The 19314-nt window shown below is 33.8% G+C and overlaps 1 protein-coding gene across 3 annotated transcripts; it reads right to left on the bottom strand.

The window, feature by feature from the left end:
* Nucleotides 1-2781: 2781 nt before the first annotated feature.
* Nucleotides 2782-6590, bottom strand: LOC120212537 (mitogen-activated protein kinase kinase kinase 5-like). Of its 3 annotated transcripts, none has more exons than XR_005524706.1 (10): nt 6001-6590; nt 5038-5640; nt 4874-4961; nt 4733-4795; nt 4467-4630; nt 4255-4330; nt 3974-4033; nt 3773-3901; nt 3304-3646; nt 2782-3208 (listed from the first exon to the last, which is right to left on the bottom strand). XR_005524706.1 is itself a non-coding variant. In XM_039210811.1 (9 exons), exons 1-9 carry the CDS (start codon nt 6429-6431, stop codon nt 3443-3445), a joined length of 1818 nt encoding a protein of 605 aa, XP_039066742.1. In that variant the 5' UTR covers nt 6432-6590; the 3' UTR covers nt 2782-3442. The 3 variants fall into 3 exon arrangements, 1 of the variants encoding a protein (XP_039066742.1); XR_005524707.1 differs by having other exon boundaries at nt 2782-3203; XM_039210811.1 differs by having other exon boundaries at nt 2782-3646.
* Nucleotides 6591-19314: the final 12724 nt, after the last annotated feature.

Raw genomic sequence — 19314 nt, 5'->3', positions numbered from 1 at the left:
TAAACGTCTTTCCAGATTTTACTCTTGATGTATCAGTACTTGTTGAATGGGTACCGATACACCCATGTGCATAAATCAATTTTAAGCCCGAAAATCACTTCATTTCCACTCAAATACTTTATATTTCATTTCATATTCCTAATTCACGTACACATGCCCAAACTCATTAATACCCATTTCTCACATCTCTAATCTCAAAATCCTATCATCTACATGGATTTCAAGAATCATACAAATTTTCCCACTTGTTCTAAATTTACTTCTATCACTTCAAATCTCTTAATTTAACCATTGACAAGTCAAATTTATCCTCCAATTTAACTTATAAACTCTTCTTCAAAATTTCATTTAAATTTTAATCTCATAACTCTTTCATTCTTTGTTTTAAAGCTAACTTAAGCGTTCCTTGGGCTTAATTAGCACTCAATAATCATAAACCCAACTTGAATTCAAGGAATAATTAACTAACCAAAGAACTCACATTATCAAGCTTGGTTCCACGTTTGGAAGAAAGAAGAAGATGAAGAGAATTATGGAACTCCTCTTTTTCCCTTATACCCACCTCACGTGTAACATATATATCCCATAAAAAATTATCTTGGTGGTCAAATGACCATTTTTCCCTTTAATATTTTCATATTTACCAATCAATCCTCTTGAATAAAATTCTCAATTAAGTCCTTAAACTTTTAACTTGTTTCAAAATCAAGCACATAGTTTTCCAAATTTATAATTTAGTCATAAGCCCTGATTTAGGATGTTACATTTAGTATTAGTACCATCGTACTAATTTGGATAGAAACCTAATCTTGAGTTAAGGATTCGGGAAAGGGTCTAAGATAACCAAAACCTCTAAATTAATCTTAGAAGTGAAAACATTGAATAAATCATGTGATAATAATAATAGCCTTATGAAGTAAGATTCTTTTAGACTTATACCTTTGTTTGATACTTAAGAAACAACAAGATCACTCAAATTACTTGTATATTATGATAACATGCAAGTCGCCCTTTGATTCAAGGGTGAATCGAGGGAAGATATGATAAGAGCGATTAGAGAGTCGTTATCGATTAACCAACCCCCGAGTAAAGTGTTGGGCTAGTAATAATAATATACAAATGTGTATAGATGAATATTAATTACCTTAAGGGCATAAAAACTAAAATATTTATTATCCCTTACATAACGTTCTAGATGAGAGATCGAGTGAGATGGTAATGGGTAAGAGGATGACCTCATCCATTGTGATGAACTAAGTGAGTAGTCGAGCTACCTTGACTACCCTTGTGTGATATTGAATGGGGTGATTGGCCTATGGGAACCCTTATATGTTTGCGTCTATACGATGATCGTCTTATTTTGATATATCCAAGTTAATTCTTATGCACTTAAAAGCACTAGTTGGACGCAGGCTTCGATGTCATGTGACCTCGAAGGTGTCCCAAGTACTTTGAGAAGTAGACTACCATGACGTAGGCTTCGATGCTATGTGACTCCATAGTTATCCTAGGTATTGGGAAATAAAGGCCTTTATATATGAAGATTCTAATGATGTGACCTGAATCTTATCTATGGTACCTTGGGTAGGATAGAGGGGTGTGAGTCCTGAGATGCTATATGACCCTCCGACTACACCATTATATCTACCCTTGTTTGTGTGTGTGATGAATGTGTGTTGTATATGATGATGCAAAATTGCACAATATTATGGTTAGAGACCCAATATACATATACCCATGGCGAGGCCCTTAGCGGTAGACTAAGGGAAGTATAAGACTTATACCATTTTGATAGTGGATATACTTTTAGATAGATGACTAGGTACCATCGATGACATTGTTAGTATTTCTTCCTTGATTATACTAGTTAGTATGCTTATGTTATGAGTACATGTTGTATAGTAAAGGTATTGTGTAGTGAGGGGCTTGTGAGTTCAACGTTCGGAATGTGTTTCAGTTCACAGATTATAGGTCACATGAAGTGCGATGGAATAACGATATCATTGGAGGAGTCCTAGCGGAGTACCATTTTGATAGTTTTAGATAGATGACTAGGTACCATCTATGACATTGTTAGTATTGCTTCCTTGACTATACTAGTTAGTATGCTTATGTTATGAGTACATGTCGTATAGTAAAGGTATCGTATGGTGCGGGGCTTGTGAGCTCAGCGTTCGGAATGTGTTTCCGTTCACAGATTATAGGTCACGTTAAGTGCGATGGAATAACAATATCATCGGAGGAGTCTCAGCGGAGTACCAGAGTACAATGATGATGACTTAGTTAACCTCTAGAGGTAATGATTTGAAACGAGTCGACTTGTAATGTTTTAATTATTTATTTTATTTATCAAGTTTTTAAATTTGTGTCCACTTTTGTAAATTGTTATGTTTTACATCTTGTGTTAATATTTTAAAAGTGTGTATGATGTTATTATAAAAAAAATTAATCGATTCGATAATTCCGTGTGGTACTTGAATCTATTAGATTTGAGTGTTATATCAATCATTGAACTGAACGAGAAAGAAAATATAAACATAAAATTTAATATCAAATCAATATAAATTTTATCTATTTACATTACAACAGAACTACTAAGCTTTTTAAGAGGTGAATTTTTAAAAGAATGGATAAAATAATTTTATTAAAATATATTACAGAAAATAGTTTTCTATTCATTAAACTAGTGTAATTTCTTGAAGAAAAGAATGATATAATTGGAGTCGATGACATTAAACTCAGTCAAGAATCCAATTATATTTACATGACAAACACTTATAATAGTTCATATCCCACCATTCATAATCTTTAACAAATAGTCCATTAACATACAAAACCCTTTGAACAAAAATATATGAATACTAAACCCTGCTTTTTCTGCTTCTGTGCATAACATATATAATGTTCTACCTTTGCCTCCGGATCAGCAAGACAGAGAACAGGCGGGGGGTGCTTTAGCTCTCCACGGCAAGGCTTGAAGCTGTCTTACCAGCATAAACCACTGCTTCTTCCTCTCTTTGACGTGATCCGAGAATACGGTTCTTTTTAGAATCCAGGTTCATCGTTATGTCACGGATAACAGTAGGACTGGGATGAAGAAGAAACGACGAACTAGGAAGAGCCTCAAAGGTAGAACAAGGAGAGTAAAATGGTGATGGTTCTCATCAAGCAGTTTCTCCGGAGAAAAATATTAACGCATGAAGCTGCACTGAAAGGTCAAGAATATAGCACAAGTTTCCCAACTTGATCGAATGGATGGATTGATAACGATACGCAAATTGCAATGCAACATGAAATTCTTACCTGTTAGAAGTCAGTTTTATTCCTTTACGGACTCTGCTGAACTGGAAATGGATTCGGGTTAAGTTCAGAATGGTGTCTTGTTAAACCGATTAGTAATCAAACAATTAGAAGTCAGCAGCAACAGAAGGGGGAAGTATTCTTATCTATCATGGACATTATCTATTAGATGCTTAAACAACCGACCATTTGAGCCTTTTATAAATCGGTGCTCTAATAACATGCTCGCAGAGGGTCTCTCTGCCGGATTTCTTTGGAAGCAGCAATGTAGGAAATCCTTCCCCTCGGGTGATAATGTTTCAGGTGTCGGAGGAGTATCCCTCATCACTTTAAACATAGCTGCAGCCTGCGTTAACAGTGACAATTTTGAGAAATTGGCAATGTCTTTTACTTGAAAACAAACTATACCGAGCAATTGAACCGTGTTGGTGCCGCTGAGACAATTAGTACAAACTTTACATTAGCAGCTTACCCCTTCATATTCACTCCACGGTGCTTTACCAGTGTACATTTCGATAATCGTGCAACCCAAGCTCCAAATATCAACTGCTAGAGCAAGTTCAGAAGAACGATTATTGTTCTGCATAACGGCTTGCAAGAGCTGCAGTTAAATGAACAATGTCAGCATGTTTAAATTACAGACCACTGTATCGAAATAGATTCGAGATGGTACCTCCGGAGCCATCCAATATGGGCTTCCCTTCAAAGATAGATTAGCTCTTTGTCCACTAAGCTGTGCATCAAACGTATCCAAAGTTATTTGATCGGAATCAGAATAAAAACAACTAACAGAAGTTACACCAAGCTAATCTACTCCAATTTATCATAATCCATCACTATTCATAAAAACAACTAACAAAAGTTACACCAATCTAATCTACTCGGATACGACTTTACAAGCCTTACTTGTGACTAGTACATATCCAAAGATAATGAAAACTTTACGGAACTTACATGTTTGGACATCCCAAAGTCAGCAAGCTTCACAACTCCAGATGCATCAACAAGCAAATTAGCTCCTTTAATATCTCTAAACAACATATAAACATCATATTAAGCCACCGATAACTCATGCAAGAATAATAAGATGCACTCGATTCTATTCTGTAACTGACTATTTTAGTGTGCATGTCAAGCCTTATTTTAACCCAGAAATCACTATATACCTGTGAATCGTCTTTGTGCTGTGCAGGTAAGCCAACCCTGAAAGAATATGGCGGGTAAAATTGCGAACAACAGATTCGGTTATGGCACCGTAGTGATCACGAACGTATTTATTAATTGAACCAGGATGAACATACTCCAAATATATATAGAACTTATCTTCAACCTGTGTATGAACAATCTGAATTCTTAATAGAAGTTACTGAGATAATAAGTCAGGCAAGAAGAAAGAGTAAAACCGTAAAAATTCAATTGGCATGTTGCTTACTATTTTACTACCATAGTACTGAACTATATTCGGATGCCTGAGCTGGCTAAGAACCTTAATCTCCTGCAATGAAAGAAAGTAGTTACGATGACCGTGGAAGAAATAAACAAGAAATGTTATATTTGCTGCAGACAGAAAAACCTGCTCTAGTTGTTTTATACACTCTGCAGATTTCGGGTCATCGGGAAATATCTCAACTTCCTTCATTGCACATAAAGCTCCAGTTTGTCTGTCCAAGACAAGAAGCCCCTTTAGTGTTTAGATAGCAAGAGCAAAGGAAACAAAGATACAGAGAACTTGAATACCTGTTACTGGCAACATAAACACTTCCGAATGTACCACGCCCAATAAGCTTGCCTTTTTTCCATTGACAATTAATCCGCAGCGGGTCTGGATTAGATGTAACTTGGGGGGGAATGGAAGCTGATGTTGAAGTCATTACTGCTCCTGGAGGACGAGGTAATGGATGGACATTGCTGCTCTGAGATGGTGAGCTGTCGAGTGAAATCCTTTGTTTTATCGGTGAAGGAGGTCCACTATGCCTTTGATGAGGACTTCTATTTGGTGGAGTATGAAATGGAGTATTATCAATGCTATATGCACCCAAATCATAATATCCCAGGGGAAAATGCCCTGGAACGTCTAAAGTTGGCATCTCCGGAGCAGACCAAGCATGGTTACCACCTGCAGGAGTCATGAAGTGTAGAAACCTGTTACTTGGATTCTTTCCAGTTGGGCTAATAACGGCACCGCTTAACGGGCTCCCAGGGGCACTACTAATCGAGACATTAGCACGAAAGTCATGCTCGAAGCTGTCCCCTCTAATCAGTTCTTGGTATAGTATTTTCTCAGATGATCTTCTTCTGGCACAATCCGCCCTCTTCGATGAGCCACGAGTAGCAAACCTGCTGCAATCAGAGAAATCAAGGAACTCTCAAATCTCAATTATAACAAAAACCAGCAAAATGCTTATCAGAATGTCTGCAATGACTATCAGAAATAAGCTTTAAGTTTAGATTTTCAGACCGTCAATACAAAACGACTGCATTTCACGAATAAATTCTCCTCAAACTCATAATTTGCTTGTTGAACATCCTATTATCAGCAAAAAGTTGGAATTTCAATCCCCTTAAACATATAATAATCAATTTTTCTTCATTTTAACATAAAATTAACGAATATTTGCAGAATCTTATATAAATTCCTAAAACCGCAACAAAATTTTAATCAAAACTAATATGTGAGAAGAAGAAAGTAAGCAAATTCACCTTGAATTGGCCGACAACCGTGGCTCAGCTTCCTTTTCTTTATCTCTACCCTCTAATCCCTTGCCAGACCCAACATCTTTCGGCGACAACCTTTGCTCCCAATCTCCTTCGGGAACCGGAACCGGAAGCGGGAGCGGCAACGGCACCGCCACTGCCACTGCAGGCGTTGGTATCCTCGCAGACGAACTCGGCGACAAAGATGGAGTATGGTAACAGCTGGGCTGCACCGACACCTGCACTTCCTTCGTCGGAGCAACGCCCTGATCCCTGACACGCCGCAGCTCCTTCGCCCTCGTCAGCCTAGATAAGCGAAACCCAAAACTGAAACGATGCTTGTTAGAATTACTATCATTATCTTTACAAGGTTTCTTGGGAGAGGTGGCCGAAGAAGAAGACGAGGAAGAAGAAGAAATACTCCGAAGCCAACGCATGGCTAAAAGATCATTCTAAACACAAGAAAAATCAGATTCTCAATTCCAATGATAAAGGATTCGAAATGGGAGTTTCGATAAAAAAAAACTAAAGGACAGAAAATCCCTAGGTTTGAGAAAGAACAAAGATTCTGGTTTTTAATTCCGTATGTCAGCAACTCCGTTTCCCCTACGTTCTGTCTGAAAAAACGTAACACCACCACAGTTCACAACAGAATTTAATACCCTTTTGTCGTTTCTTTTTTGCAATAATATTTTACTTAATTTATATATGTTAAAAAAAGCTGCATTAACGAATTCATGATTAGTAATGTGAATTTCGTGGTTTTAGATTCTATAATTAAGTAGAAAAACGAAATCAACAATTTGCATAGATTAGTTTACTCACGATGGCGACATTTTTGGGTTAAGATTTTTATATTAAAAAATATAATTTAAATTTTAAAAAATTAAATAAAATGTCAACTTATAATATACCGTTTCTGATAATTAAATAAACTGATCGGTTTTTTATGATATTGTTTTGAAGATTAGGTTATAATTTCTAGGGTGAATACACGGGTGACCATTAAACTATTGTCCATTTTTATTTTGATCACAAATATTTCGATTTGATCTATCATACTACCTAGCTATTTGAATGTTTTAGTCAAGCCACCCGTCGTTAATTTTTAACGTAGATAGTAACGTGACAGTTAACAAGATTCTTATAATTATATATTTGATCTTTAATATTTACATATTCTATCAATTTAGTCACTATTTTAATTCAATTAAGTAAATTCAATCATTCAATCCAGAGGTGCTACGAGTCACCAGATTATTATGACATGTTTTCAAGTGACAGGTGTCACTATATGATTGGAGGGTTAATTTAATTAATTTTCATTAAATAAATTTTTTCACCAATTAGGCGGTGACACATGTCCCCACATTTATAAAAGAAAACAAATTAGAATAGAAGTGTTAGTTGGGGATTCGAACCACGGACCAAGTGGCACCTCTTGATTGGATGATTTATTTTTAAAATTAAATTAGACCAAATATATAAGTATACTATAAGTGGCCATAAATTCCAATTGAGAACTGCCCACATCTATCCTCAGTGCAACCATAAACCAAACAAGGATAACAAAACACATTTACACACACTGCATGCTACACTTAAAGTAACCAATACCAGTAATCTTAGTTCACTAGCAGAAAAAGCGCCGCAAACACTATCAAAGCCACTCGTACCAATCGGAACAAGCATTTATACCCGTACTTGCTTGCTTACATATTATCAACGCTACCGTGCAAAATTTAACTTCCACTAAATGCAGACCGTCTCGACCCCAGCTTCGCTTAAAAAGTTCTTACTAGAACTGAGCAACGACAACCAGGTGTCCAGAGATAATGAGGACGCTCCCATGGGTCATGCTTAAGCTGAAAGGGTATAAACATGACCGCTACTGACCAGAAACTCCGCAACTCGTCTCGAGACCAATTGAAACTGACGAAAGCAATCAGCTGCAGAAAGAGAATGATCCAGACAGAGGAAAGCACTAATTCTGGCAGCATCTATGTAACAGAATCATAATACAAGATATAATCCACTTGACAGCATCATAAACACATCCAGGACCATCCTTTAGCTGCAGAATAAAAACGACAATTAGGGCGCCCAGCTTGACACCCCACCTTCACGATTTACCTCCTCCTTCTGCAGATCTGTGACACTGAATACGATAGCCTGAAACAATTTTCATGACACCACCTAGCTACACAGTTTTTACACCCCAAGTCATCCAAGTTTCAGCACCTGCACGATCACATGGAGCATCCTAAACCAGATGAGCTCATATCCTCGTTCTTGAATTGACCCAACGACACACACACTCACCCCTGTTATATCATAACGCAATCCCAGGCCATATCCAGTAAACCTTAGCTTAACTTGGATCAGACTGGAATAAAGGACCATGCCCATCAATCTGAACATATAAAAATTTCCTAGGCTTAACCACCAACATCAATTCGAGAAAGGAGATTTGCTTTAAATTGCATTCTACCATTAGATTTGTTTGAAATTGTGACCCAAAATTTATTTAGTAGGATCTTAAAAGTTCATAATGTGTCATGTTCTGCGAAAATAAATTAAAAGAAAAATAAAGATATATGGTGGATATAAAAACTCTCGGACTCTTATTTTTACAATTCATATTATTTTTTAAGGTTTTAATGTCCCGACAACTATAAATATATACTTAAGTCTCGTTTGATGTGGCTTTTAAAAAACACATTTAGCTAAAAAAACTGTTTTAATCGTAAAATCAATGTCAAATATGTAAAAATAAAACAAATTGTGGTTTCAAATCTTAGCTTTTTCATTTTCAACTTAACATTTGGAAGCAAATTATAATTTTATACTTACTAATTCGTGGGTTCCACTCAATTATGTATTTACATTTTATTTTAATAATTTAATACTAATATCCTTAAAAAATAATTTATTACTTAATAATTTATTTACTTAAAAGTAAATAAAATTTAAAGTTTATATATTAAAATATTAATAGTGAGTTATTATAAAATATTTTTTTATTTGTATTTTTATATATTTATTTTAGTTTAAATTGATATAATTCATGTGTAATAATTTTTTAATTTATTATAGTTTAAATTGATATGATTCATATATAAGTGCAAGAATAATTCTTGTGCGTTCAGCGAGCGGCAATGAGCACCGATAAATTAAATTATAAAACGATAATATTATAAGGTACTTAACATATAATTATATTTTAGTTAAAAATGTAATTGTAATTTTAAATAAATCATAAATTTTAATTAAATTGTTTTAAAATATTTTTTGTATAATTAGTTCAAATAGTAATCCCTAATTACATCACAACTTTTTTTTTTAAAAAAAAGTTGTGATTTTCTCATCACTACCGCCACCGCTACGGTTTCGTCTTCCTCCTTCGATTGAATCGTTGTCGTTCATCCCTCCCGACGTGGTCATCATTCACCGTTATTTGTGCAACCAACCCATTGAGGTAAGCTAGAATAATTTTATTTTGATTCAAACTTGGTGTTTCATCCAAGCCGTCACTGGAGGGTGGTGTCTGACTGGCTGTCGGTGCCTTTACCGACAATGGCCGTGGTTGTCGGTGTGAGAGTTCCCCCTCTCATTGTTTTTCCCAATCCTAAATTTCCTAAACCCTAACCTTAATTCTAAAATTCCTCTAATTGTATAACCTGAATTCTATTAAGATTTGAAGAGGCTTAATTGAACAGTCGAAAATGTGCAAAGGGGGTTAATTGGCAATACTTTAATTAGGGAGTAAGGAGAGCAAAAGATAGAAAAATTTGACACAAGAATTTATAGTGGTTCGACTTATCAACCAAGTCTACCTTAGCTGCTTACTAAGGATTTTCTAACAAATTTACTAATTTGTTCTTTCTTTTTCAAGGATAAAGAGATAACCTTTACAACTCCCTATCTTTTGAATTGGTTAAGATAGAACCAAAACCCCTTTATAAAAGGTAAAAAGAAGTAAACAAATAAATCTCTCAAAGGTAGGGTGTTTACAAGAATTTAGCTCACACAAACACAATATTTACAAGAGAAATGAAAATAAGAATGAAAAACTTCTCTTGTGTTTGATTGCTTGGATAGGTGTTTCTAACCCTTGTTCAAGTGTCCTCAACTTGTATTTATATGTTGGAATGTTGTTGTGGCTATTTCTAGCCGTTGGGAGTGTTTTAGAGCCGTTGGGGATCAAATTTCGTGCAAAATAAAGCTGCCTATAACAGAGGGTGTCGATACTCCTAAAGGAAGTATCAATACTACCTTTGTTATATTTAAATCAACTAGTTGTTACTAGCCGTTGGGGCCTGATGGTATTTGTTGAGTTAATTGATCGATGAAATTAGCCAAAACGGGGTTGAATTGACAATTAAAAATTTCGGTGGAAGCTATGTAGAAAATTGAAAGTAATTGCGCAGCGATTTAGAGTGGTTCGAATTTCTCAACCAAAGTCTACGTCCACTACCTTAGCTATCCACACTAAGGATTTTCCAACAAATTCACTAATTTGTTCTTTCTTTTGAGGACAAAGAGTAACCTTACAATTCCCTCAAGAATTATACCCCAATTCTTGAGCACACTCTTTTTCAAAGAGAAATACAAATTTGCAAACTTACAAGGAAATCCTCACAAGGTAGATTGTTTGCACAATTCTAGAACAAGATAAGAACAGTCAAAGATAATTACATTTGAGCACAAATTGTGTTCTTGAAAGCAAAATGAATATTGAAAGGAAATTTGGCTTGAATTGCTCAAACTTGAGGTTTGATGCTTTCTCTTTGATTCTCTCTTGATTCTAGTTGCTTGTTGTTTCTTGTTGTTGATCAATGGCTTCTAAGCTTGTTTAAATACACCTTCAAATGATTATAAACGTTGGGGATGATTAGTGGAGTCAATAGAGTCGTTTAAGTGTGAAAACAATTAATTAAAGCAGTTGGGAGCGTCAGTGCATCGATGCATACCCTAGGTGCATCAGTGTAAAATTCAAATATTTTGACCGTTGGACTCTCAGTGCATCGGTGCACTAAGAGTGCATCGATGCATAAAATGCATTCGATGTTTTGAAAAAGCCTGAGTGCATCGATGCATGGTCTTGTGCATCGATGCATCAAATGCATTCGATGTTTTCATAAAATCCTCAGTGCATCGATGCATGGTATGTGCATCGATGCATGAAATGCATTCGATGTTCAATTTAATTCATGGTGCATCGATGCATGGATTGGTGCATCGGTGCATCACTTTGAAAAAATGATTTTAGGCTTGATTTTGGTTCAAAATACTTTGTGAAAATTGTTTCAAAAATATATTAAGTATAAAACACAATTTTACACATTTAGTAAGGTTTGAATTTGAACTTGAAAGTCTTGGAGTAATAATTTTGATATTCAATTAATTAAATCGAATATACTTAGAAAATCTTTTGTAAAATCTTAAAATTTATTTAAACTTAATTTGTTATATCGAAATATCAAAATGTTTTCAACAATCTCCCCCTTTTTGATATAACAAAAACAATCCAAAACAAACAATCCAAAAACATCAAAACAATCCAAGATTGAAATACTAAGAAAGCATGGAGAAAAGTTCTAATCCTTCAAGAGTGAGCGCGTCCATACGTTCACGCATCTCCCGCTGAAACTCAGTAATCTGAGACTCCATGGAAGCAAACCGCAGATCAAACGACTCCAAGAAAGATCGAAAATATGTTGGCATTTGATCTTCTTGTCGTGCTGGTTCCGGTGCAGGCTCATCTTCTGGTACGTGATCGTCGATATCTTGCATAAGTTGTTAAAACTCAGGATCATCGTCAGCAGCCGGTGCCGGAGGAGGAGGAGGAGCACGAGAAGAACTAGGAGCAGCTCGTGAAGAGCTAGCTCCCGGGGTTTGCTTACCGGGTCGAAATACCCAAAGACCGGTTTCCTCGTCTTGTTTCCAATCCACTTTCTTCAAGGAAGTAAGATTGATTTGGTTTTGGAGTGGGATATGATTGTCGAGAGAGACGTCTAGACCAAGTTTGATAAAGAGGTTACTAAGAAGACATCCATAAACTAATGTTTCGACATGTTTTGAAGGAACAATGTTTATGACATCAACTAGTTGACTGAAGATAATGTGGGGTAGATTGATTTTGATTTTATTCTTGAGACAGTGCATCCACCACAAATCCCTAATACGAAGAGTGGAGTACCTACATCCGGATGGTCTAAACCACCAAGAGATCATCAAATAAAGAAAACGATCGTGATTAGATCGTAGAGTACTAACACTAGCGTTTGGAACATAGGGATAATCTACAGTTTCATTCTCATTATATAACCCATCATCATCTAATCCAAAACGTGAAGCTATAATCGCGGGGTCAATATTAATATATATTGGCCTAAAAGATATGATCTAATGGCTATAGTCCCACATTGAGTTTCGTTTTGAATACATACAGCATTGAAATAGAAACTGCGGACAAAATATTGATAAACGATAGGTTTGAGTTGAAACATTTTATCAAACTTCCAAGCTTTAAGAATCGGAAGGTATTCAAAGTTAATATCTATCATAGCTTGAAGAGAAGGAATACGCTCTTCCCGGATTCTATAAGTTTGAAAACAATTTATGTACCTAGAGTACAATTCGTCTCTACGACGCTCAGGCATGTTAAAACAATATCCTAATAGAGATGTAGGTGGAGGAGGAACAAGATTAGGAGGTTGGTTTGAAAGAGAACGACTCGACGAAGTCCTAGGGCGTTTGGGATTAGACATGGTTTAGGAATCGGAAAAAGGAATATAACCTGCAATTTGAAACACATGTATGCAATTTAATCAATCCCAAAACTCAATTGAGTCCTCAATAATTCAAGGTTCGCTAAATCAGATCCTAATGGGAAAGGTTTTGAAAACTATTTGAAAATAATCATAATATGTATAGTTTTCATGAAAACAACATAATTAAATCAAAAACATCAAATTAAATTCAGATTTTCGATATAATAATTTTTTTATTTCAAAAAATTCAGAAAAATCTTTGAAAATTTGTTAGTTTTTGATAAAATTAGTTGTAAAAACTAGTTTCTAATCATCAAATGTTCATTGCCCTATATAATGTTCATCCTAGAACTAATTAAAACTAGTCATAAGATCAAAAATCAATAAAATAGAAGTTTTTGAAATATTACCTTGAAAATTTCGGATTTGAGAGGAATGTGATGTTGTTTTGCATGATTTGATGATTAAAGCAGGATTAGGAGTTGAAAAGCTCGAAGATTCTGACAAAAATTTGTTGATTTTGAGCAAAAGGAGGATTTAGAGAGTAAGAGGGGCGTACGACTGATGAGGATATAGTTTTAGGGTTTGAAACAAAATGAGAAAATAAGCCTTTTAAACCCAAAACCCGACGGATGCATCGATGCATGACCCCATGCATCGATGCACATTCAAGGCATGTATCGGTGCATCAACATGATGAATTGATGCACACTCAAAGGGATGCATCGATGCACTGTTAAGTGTATCGATGCATGAAGCACAAAAATGTCAAAACTCTGTTTCAAACACTTAAAATGCTAAATTAATTAGCTCTAGTGGTATTGGTGACTCATATAATGAAAATTAATCATGTTCAATCAATCAAATTAATCCTTAAATTTCTTTTGAACATAAAATTAATTTTCATCAAGCAACATAAACTCCCCCTAACTAATAGCAAAGAATGCAACCAAAAATTATTATTATAAGCATTTTTCATTTATACTTAAAAGTGCTAAAATTATTTTAAACACTAAGTGAAGATAGGTCAGTTAAACCCAATTCTCTCCTAAGTGTCCAAAATCTTTCTTTGTCTAAAGGTTTTGTAAAGATATCCTCTAATTGGTGCAAAGTATCAACAAATTCTAGAACTACATCTTCCTTAGCGACATGATCTCTAATGAAGTAATGTCTAATTTCAATATGCTTAGTTCTAGAGTGTTGGATGAGATTTTTAGTGAGACAAATAACACTAGTATTGTCACACTTGATAGGAATGGTACCTACTTCAATTCCATAATCAAAAAGTTGTTGTTTCATCCATAAAACTTGTGCACAACAACTACCGGTTGAAATATATTCTGCTTCAGTGGTAGATAATGCGACACAATTTTGTTTCTTTGAAAACCAAGAAATCATCATATTTCCAAGGAATTGGAAAATACAGGAGGTGCTTTTCCTATCTAATTTGCATCCTCCATAATCCGCATCAGAAAAGGCATGCAAGCTAAAGCTAGAGTCTCTAGGATAGCAAAATCCTAAACTATGAGTGTCCTTAAGATATCTAAAGATCCTCTTAACAGCTAGTAAATGTGATTCCTTAGGGCATGATTGAAATCTACCATATAAGCAAACACTAAACATAATGTACAGTCTACTTGCAGTTAGATAAAGCAATTAACCAATCATTGACCTATATAATTTAACATCCACACATTTACCTCCTTCATCTATGTCAAGCTTTGTCGATGAGCTCATTGGAGTGTTATGTGGTTTCCAATTTTCTAGTCCAAACTTCTTGAGCATATCTTTAACGTACTTAGCTTGATTGATGAAGATGTCATCTTTTCTTTGCTTGATTTGGAGTCTCAAGAAAAATGAGAGCTCCCCCATCATGCTCATCTCGAATTCACTTTGCATTAGCTTAGAAAATTCTTGGCAAAGAACATCATTAGTAGAACCAAATATTATATCATCAACATAAATTTGAACTACTAATAAATCTTTACATTTATGCTTTAAAAACAATGTAGTATCAACCTTCCCTTTTGAAAAACCTTTTTTCAATTAAAAAATTTGACAATCTTTCATATCAAGCTATAGGAGCTTGTTTTAAACCATAAAGTGCTTTTGTCAATTTAAGAACATGATTTGGAAATTTTAAATCTTCAAAACCTGGAGGTTGTTCCACATACACTTCTTCCTTTATAAAACCATTTAAATTCACTTTTAACATCCATTTGATATAATTTAAATTCATGAAAACATACAAATGCTAATAACATTCTAATTGTTTCCATCCTAGCTATGGGAGCATATGTTTCATCATAGTCTATGCCTTCTTCTTGAGTATAGCCTTGAGCAACAAGTCTAGCCTTGTTTCTTACTATATTACCACTCTCATCAAGCTTATTCCTAAATACCCATCTAGTACCTACAATAGATTTATTACTAGGCCTTTCAACTAATGTCCATACTTTACTTCTCTCAAATTGATTTAACTCTTCTTGCATAGCCATAATCCAATGTTCATCATTTAATGCTTCTTTAATATTCTTATGCTCTATGCATGAGATAAATGCAACATAATTACAAATATTTCTAAGAGAAGATCGAGTTGATACCCCTTTGGATGAATCACCTATAATCTCACAATTGTACTCTCTTGGGTAAGATACTTCTCTTTCTTCAATGATTGGATTCTCGAGATGATCTTGAGTTTCCTCATCTTTCGTTTCTTCTTTTGATGATGGTTCTCCAACGTCATGTTCACCGTCATTTATATTTATAATACCTACATCATCATTCAAACAAGAATCCTTCATCGGAAGGGGATTATCATAAAAAAACAACATGTATAGACTCTTCTACAACTAAAGTTCTTTTATTAAATACTCGATCAGCTTTAGAATTTAAGGAATAACCCAGAAAAATTCCTTCTTCACTTTTAGCATCAAATTTGCCAAGGTTATCTTTATCGTTGTTTAAAACAAAACACTTACATCCAAAAGGATAAAAATAGATAATGTTAGGCTTTTTATTTTTGAAAAGTTCATATGGAGTTTTCTTTAAAATAGTCCTAATCATTACTCGATTAATAACATGACAGGCAGTATTTGTGGCTTCCGCCCAAAAATATTTTGGCAAATTGTTTTCACAAAGCATGGTTCTAGCCATTTCTTCTAAAGTTCGATTTTTCCTCTCAACAACTCCATTTTGTTGAGGGGTTCTAGGTGCTGAAAAATTATGGCTAATACCATTAGAATTACAAAAATCAGTAAATCCAAAATTTTCAAATTTAGTTCCATGATCATTTCTAATACTAGTTATAGAGTAATATTTTTCATTTTGGATTACTTTTGAAAACGTGATGAATTTTTTCTAATGCTTCATCTTTAGTACTTAAGAATAGAACTCAAGTATATCTAGAATAGTCATCTACCAAGACAAATGCATATTGTTTTCCACCCAAGCTAGTAGTCCTAGTTGGCCCAAAAAGATCTATATGGATCAATTGTAATACTCTATTAGTTGATACATTGTTAATGGATTTAAAAGAAACTCACTTCTGTTTTCCTTTAGCACAAGTATCACAGATTTTATCATTATCAAGTTTAAGCTTAGGCAAGCCTCGAACTAAATTTCCTTGAATTAGCCGTTGCAAAACACTCATACTAGCATGTCCTAGTCTCCTATTCCATAACCAACTATAATGCTCATCCTTAGCAACTAGGCATAAATTAGTCATATCAATGGAATCTAAATGCACCATATAAATGTTTCCTATTCTATGACCAACAAGCATAATCAAAGTAGATACAATGTCAATCAATTTTGCAAACACTTAGTTCAAAAATAAGACATTGTATTTTTTTTCAAATTCACCTATTCAGATTATGCTTTAATTCATTCACATATAAAACATTATGCAATGTTGATTATTGAGATTAAGAGCACATGCATAAAGTTTTTGAAAATGTTATGCATTAAAACTTTATAATATTTAAACAAAAATCTATGCATAAACATTAAGAAAAATTTAAGGTCAAAATTTTGCAAAACCAAAGTTCTTGAAAAATCGATATCAATTGTTAAAGAGATATCAATTATATTTTAAAAACAATTTTGACCAAAAATTAATATGATGAATTAGAGTTTATAAAACATTGTCAAAAATTACTATGTTCATCATACAATATTTTTCAACATACATGAGATAAAACATAATTATTCAATATTTAAAACCTCATGCATGCATAAACTAAATGAGCAACCAAATAGAATAATTATATTAAGTTTAGAGTTACCCATTTCTTTTTCGTGTGTGGCAAGAGCATCTTGAATATCATTATCTTCATCATCATTGCTCTCACACACCTACAAGAGACATTTAAGTAGATTTTGGTATCCAAATTGCTTTGGATCTGTGAATGTTAGTTTCAGTGCCCCTTGTTCCTTTTGAAACCCATACTTGTCTAATTTTAAACCTTTTTCCTTTCTTTAAAGGATAAGTATGTTCCTTATGACAATGATAATGACAATGTGAACATTATTGTGAATTATTTAAAATGATCTCTTTTTCTTTTGTTAAGCATTCAAGCTTAACTTTTTAAAATTCTTTTTCAATATTTTCAAATTTCATTTTTGAAAGTTCTAAATCCTTCTTCAAGAGTTCATTTTGATTTTCAAAATCCATTTTCATTTCTAGAAGAAGTTTGTTTAATTTGAAATTTTCTTTTTCAAAGTTTTCAGATTTTAGTTTTGAAAGCTCTAACTCCTTTTTCAACATTTTATTTTGTTTTCCAAGTCTGTTTTAGCTTTCAAAAGAAGATCATTTTTAGCTATAAGTTTAGAAATCAAATTCCTATATTTGGAGTTCATGGTCTCAAACTCCGAAAATAATTCATCATAAGCATCTTGTAACTCATTAAAAGATTTTGAATTTAATTTATTTGAGTTAGAAGATACCTTTGGCTCTGTGAGAGCTAATAGAGACATCACCTTTATTGGTTCTTCTTCTTCCTTGTCTCCATAGATCTCCTCAAGCTTATCCCACATTTCCTTGGCACTTGAACAAGAAGAAACTCCTTCATATTCATTAAGATTAATTGCACAACATAACATTTGCATAGCCTTTGTGTTTTGTTGAGCTTTCTTCTGTTCTTGATCACTCCACTTCTTTGCCTTCTTTGTAGGAGAGAAATATCCTTTCTAGATTATCATCCAAGCTTCCATATCAATTGCTTGGATAAATATCATCATAAACCTCTTCCAACGATGATAATTTGTCCCGTTGAATTGTGGAGGCACGTCAATTGGTCTGGACTCTTCTATGGAGAATGAACCGGAAGTGGACGCCATCTTTATCGATTTAACTCTTCCCGAATCGATTCAAGAGGTGGTTAAACCTTCAAATGAGTGAGGCTCTGATACCAATTATTGAGTTAATCGATCGACGAATATGGCCAAGAGGGGGTAAATTGGCAAATAAAAATTTTAGTGGAAGCTATGTAGAAAATTGAAAGAAAAATAAAGATATATAGTGGATATAAAACCTCTCGGACTCTTATTTTTACAATTCATATTATTTTTTAAGGTTTTAATATCTCGACAACTATAAATATATACTTAAGTCTCGTTTGATGTGGCTTTTAAAAAAACATTTAGCTAAAAAAATTTGTTTTAACCGTAAAATTAATGTCAAATATGTAAAAATAAAACAAATTGTGGTTTCAAATCTTAGCTTTTTCATTTTCAACTTAACATTTGGAAGCAAATTATAATTTTACACTTACTAATTCGTGGGCTCTACTCAATTATGTATTTACATTTTATTTTAATAATTTAATACTAATATCCTTAAAAAATAATTTATTACTTAATAATTTATTTACTTAAAAGTAAATAAAATTTAAAGTTTATATATTAAAATATTAATAGTGAGTTATTATAAAATATTTTTTATTTGTATTTTTATATATTTATTATAGTTTAAATTGATATAATTCATGTGTAATAATTTTTTAATTTATTATAGTTTAAATTGACATGATTCATATATAAGTGCAAGAATAATTCTTGTGCGTTCAGCGAGCGGCAATGAGCACCGATAAATTAAATTATAAAACGATAATATTATAAGATACTTAACATATAATTATATTTTAGTTAAAAATGTAATTGTAATTTTAAATAAATCATAATTTTTAATTAAATTGTTTTAAAATATTTTTTGTATAATTAGTTCAAATAGTAATCCCTAATTACATCACAACTTTTTTTTTTAAAAAAAGTTGTGATTTTCTCATCACCGCCGCCACCGCTACGGTTTCGTCTTCCTCCTTCGATTGAATCGTTGTCGTTCATCCCTCCCGACGTGGTCATCATTCACCGTTATTTGTGCAACCAACCCATTGAGGTAAGCTAGAATAATTTTATTTTGATTCAAACTTGGTGTTTCATCCAAGCCGTCACCGGAGGGTAGTGTCTGACTGGCTGTCAGTGCCTTCACCGACAATGGCCGTGGTTGTCGGTGTGAGAGTTCCCCCTCTCATTGTTTTTCCCA

The sequence above is a fragment of the Hibiscus syriacus genome, unplaced genomic scaffold, assembly GCF_006381635.1.
Source record: "Hibiscus syriacus cultivar Baekdansim isolate YM2019G1 unplaced genomic scaffold, ASM638163v2 tig00110013_pilon, whole genome shotgun sequence".
NCBI lineage: Eukaryota > Viridiplantae > Streptophyta > Magnoliopsida > Malvales > Malvaceae > Hibiscus > Hibiscus syriacus.
Note: the sequence above shows the minus strand (reverse complement) of the source record. Positions and strands in the feature narration are given on the sequence as shown.

Excerpts from the sequence above, each read along its gene's own strand:
- LOC120212537 (XM_039210811.1), bottom strand. The coding sequence starts at position 6,431 with ATGCGTTGGCTTCGGAGTATTTCTTCTTCTTCCTCGTCTTCTTCTTCG. Across the intron at positions 4,631-4,732 it reads AGTACTATGGTAGTAAAATA|GTTGAAGATAAGTTCTATAT; the intron begins GTAAGCAACATG and ends GTTCATACACAG. Across the intron at positions 3,902-3,973 it reads CATATTGGATGGCTCCGGAG|CTCTTGCAAGCCGTTATGCA; the intron begins GTACCATCTCGA and ends ATTTAACTGCAG.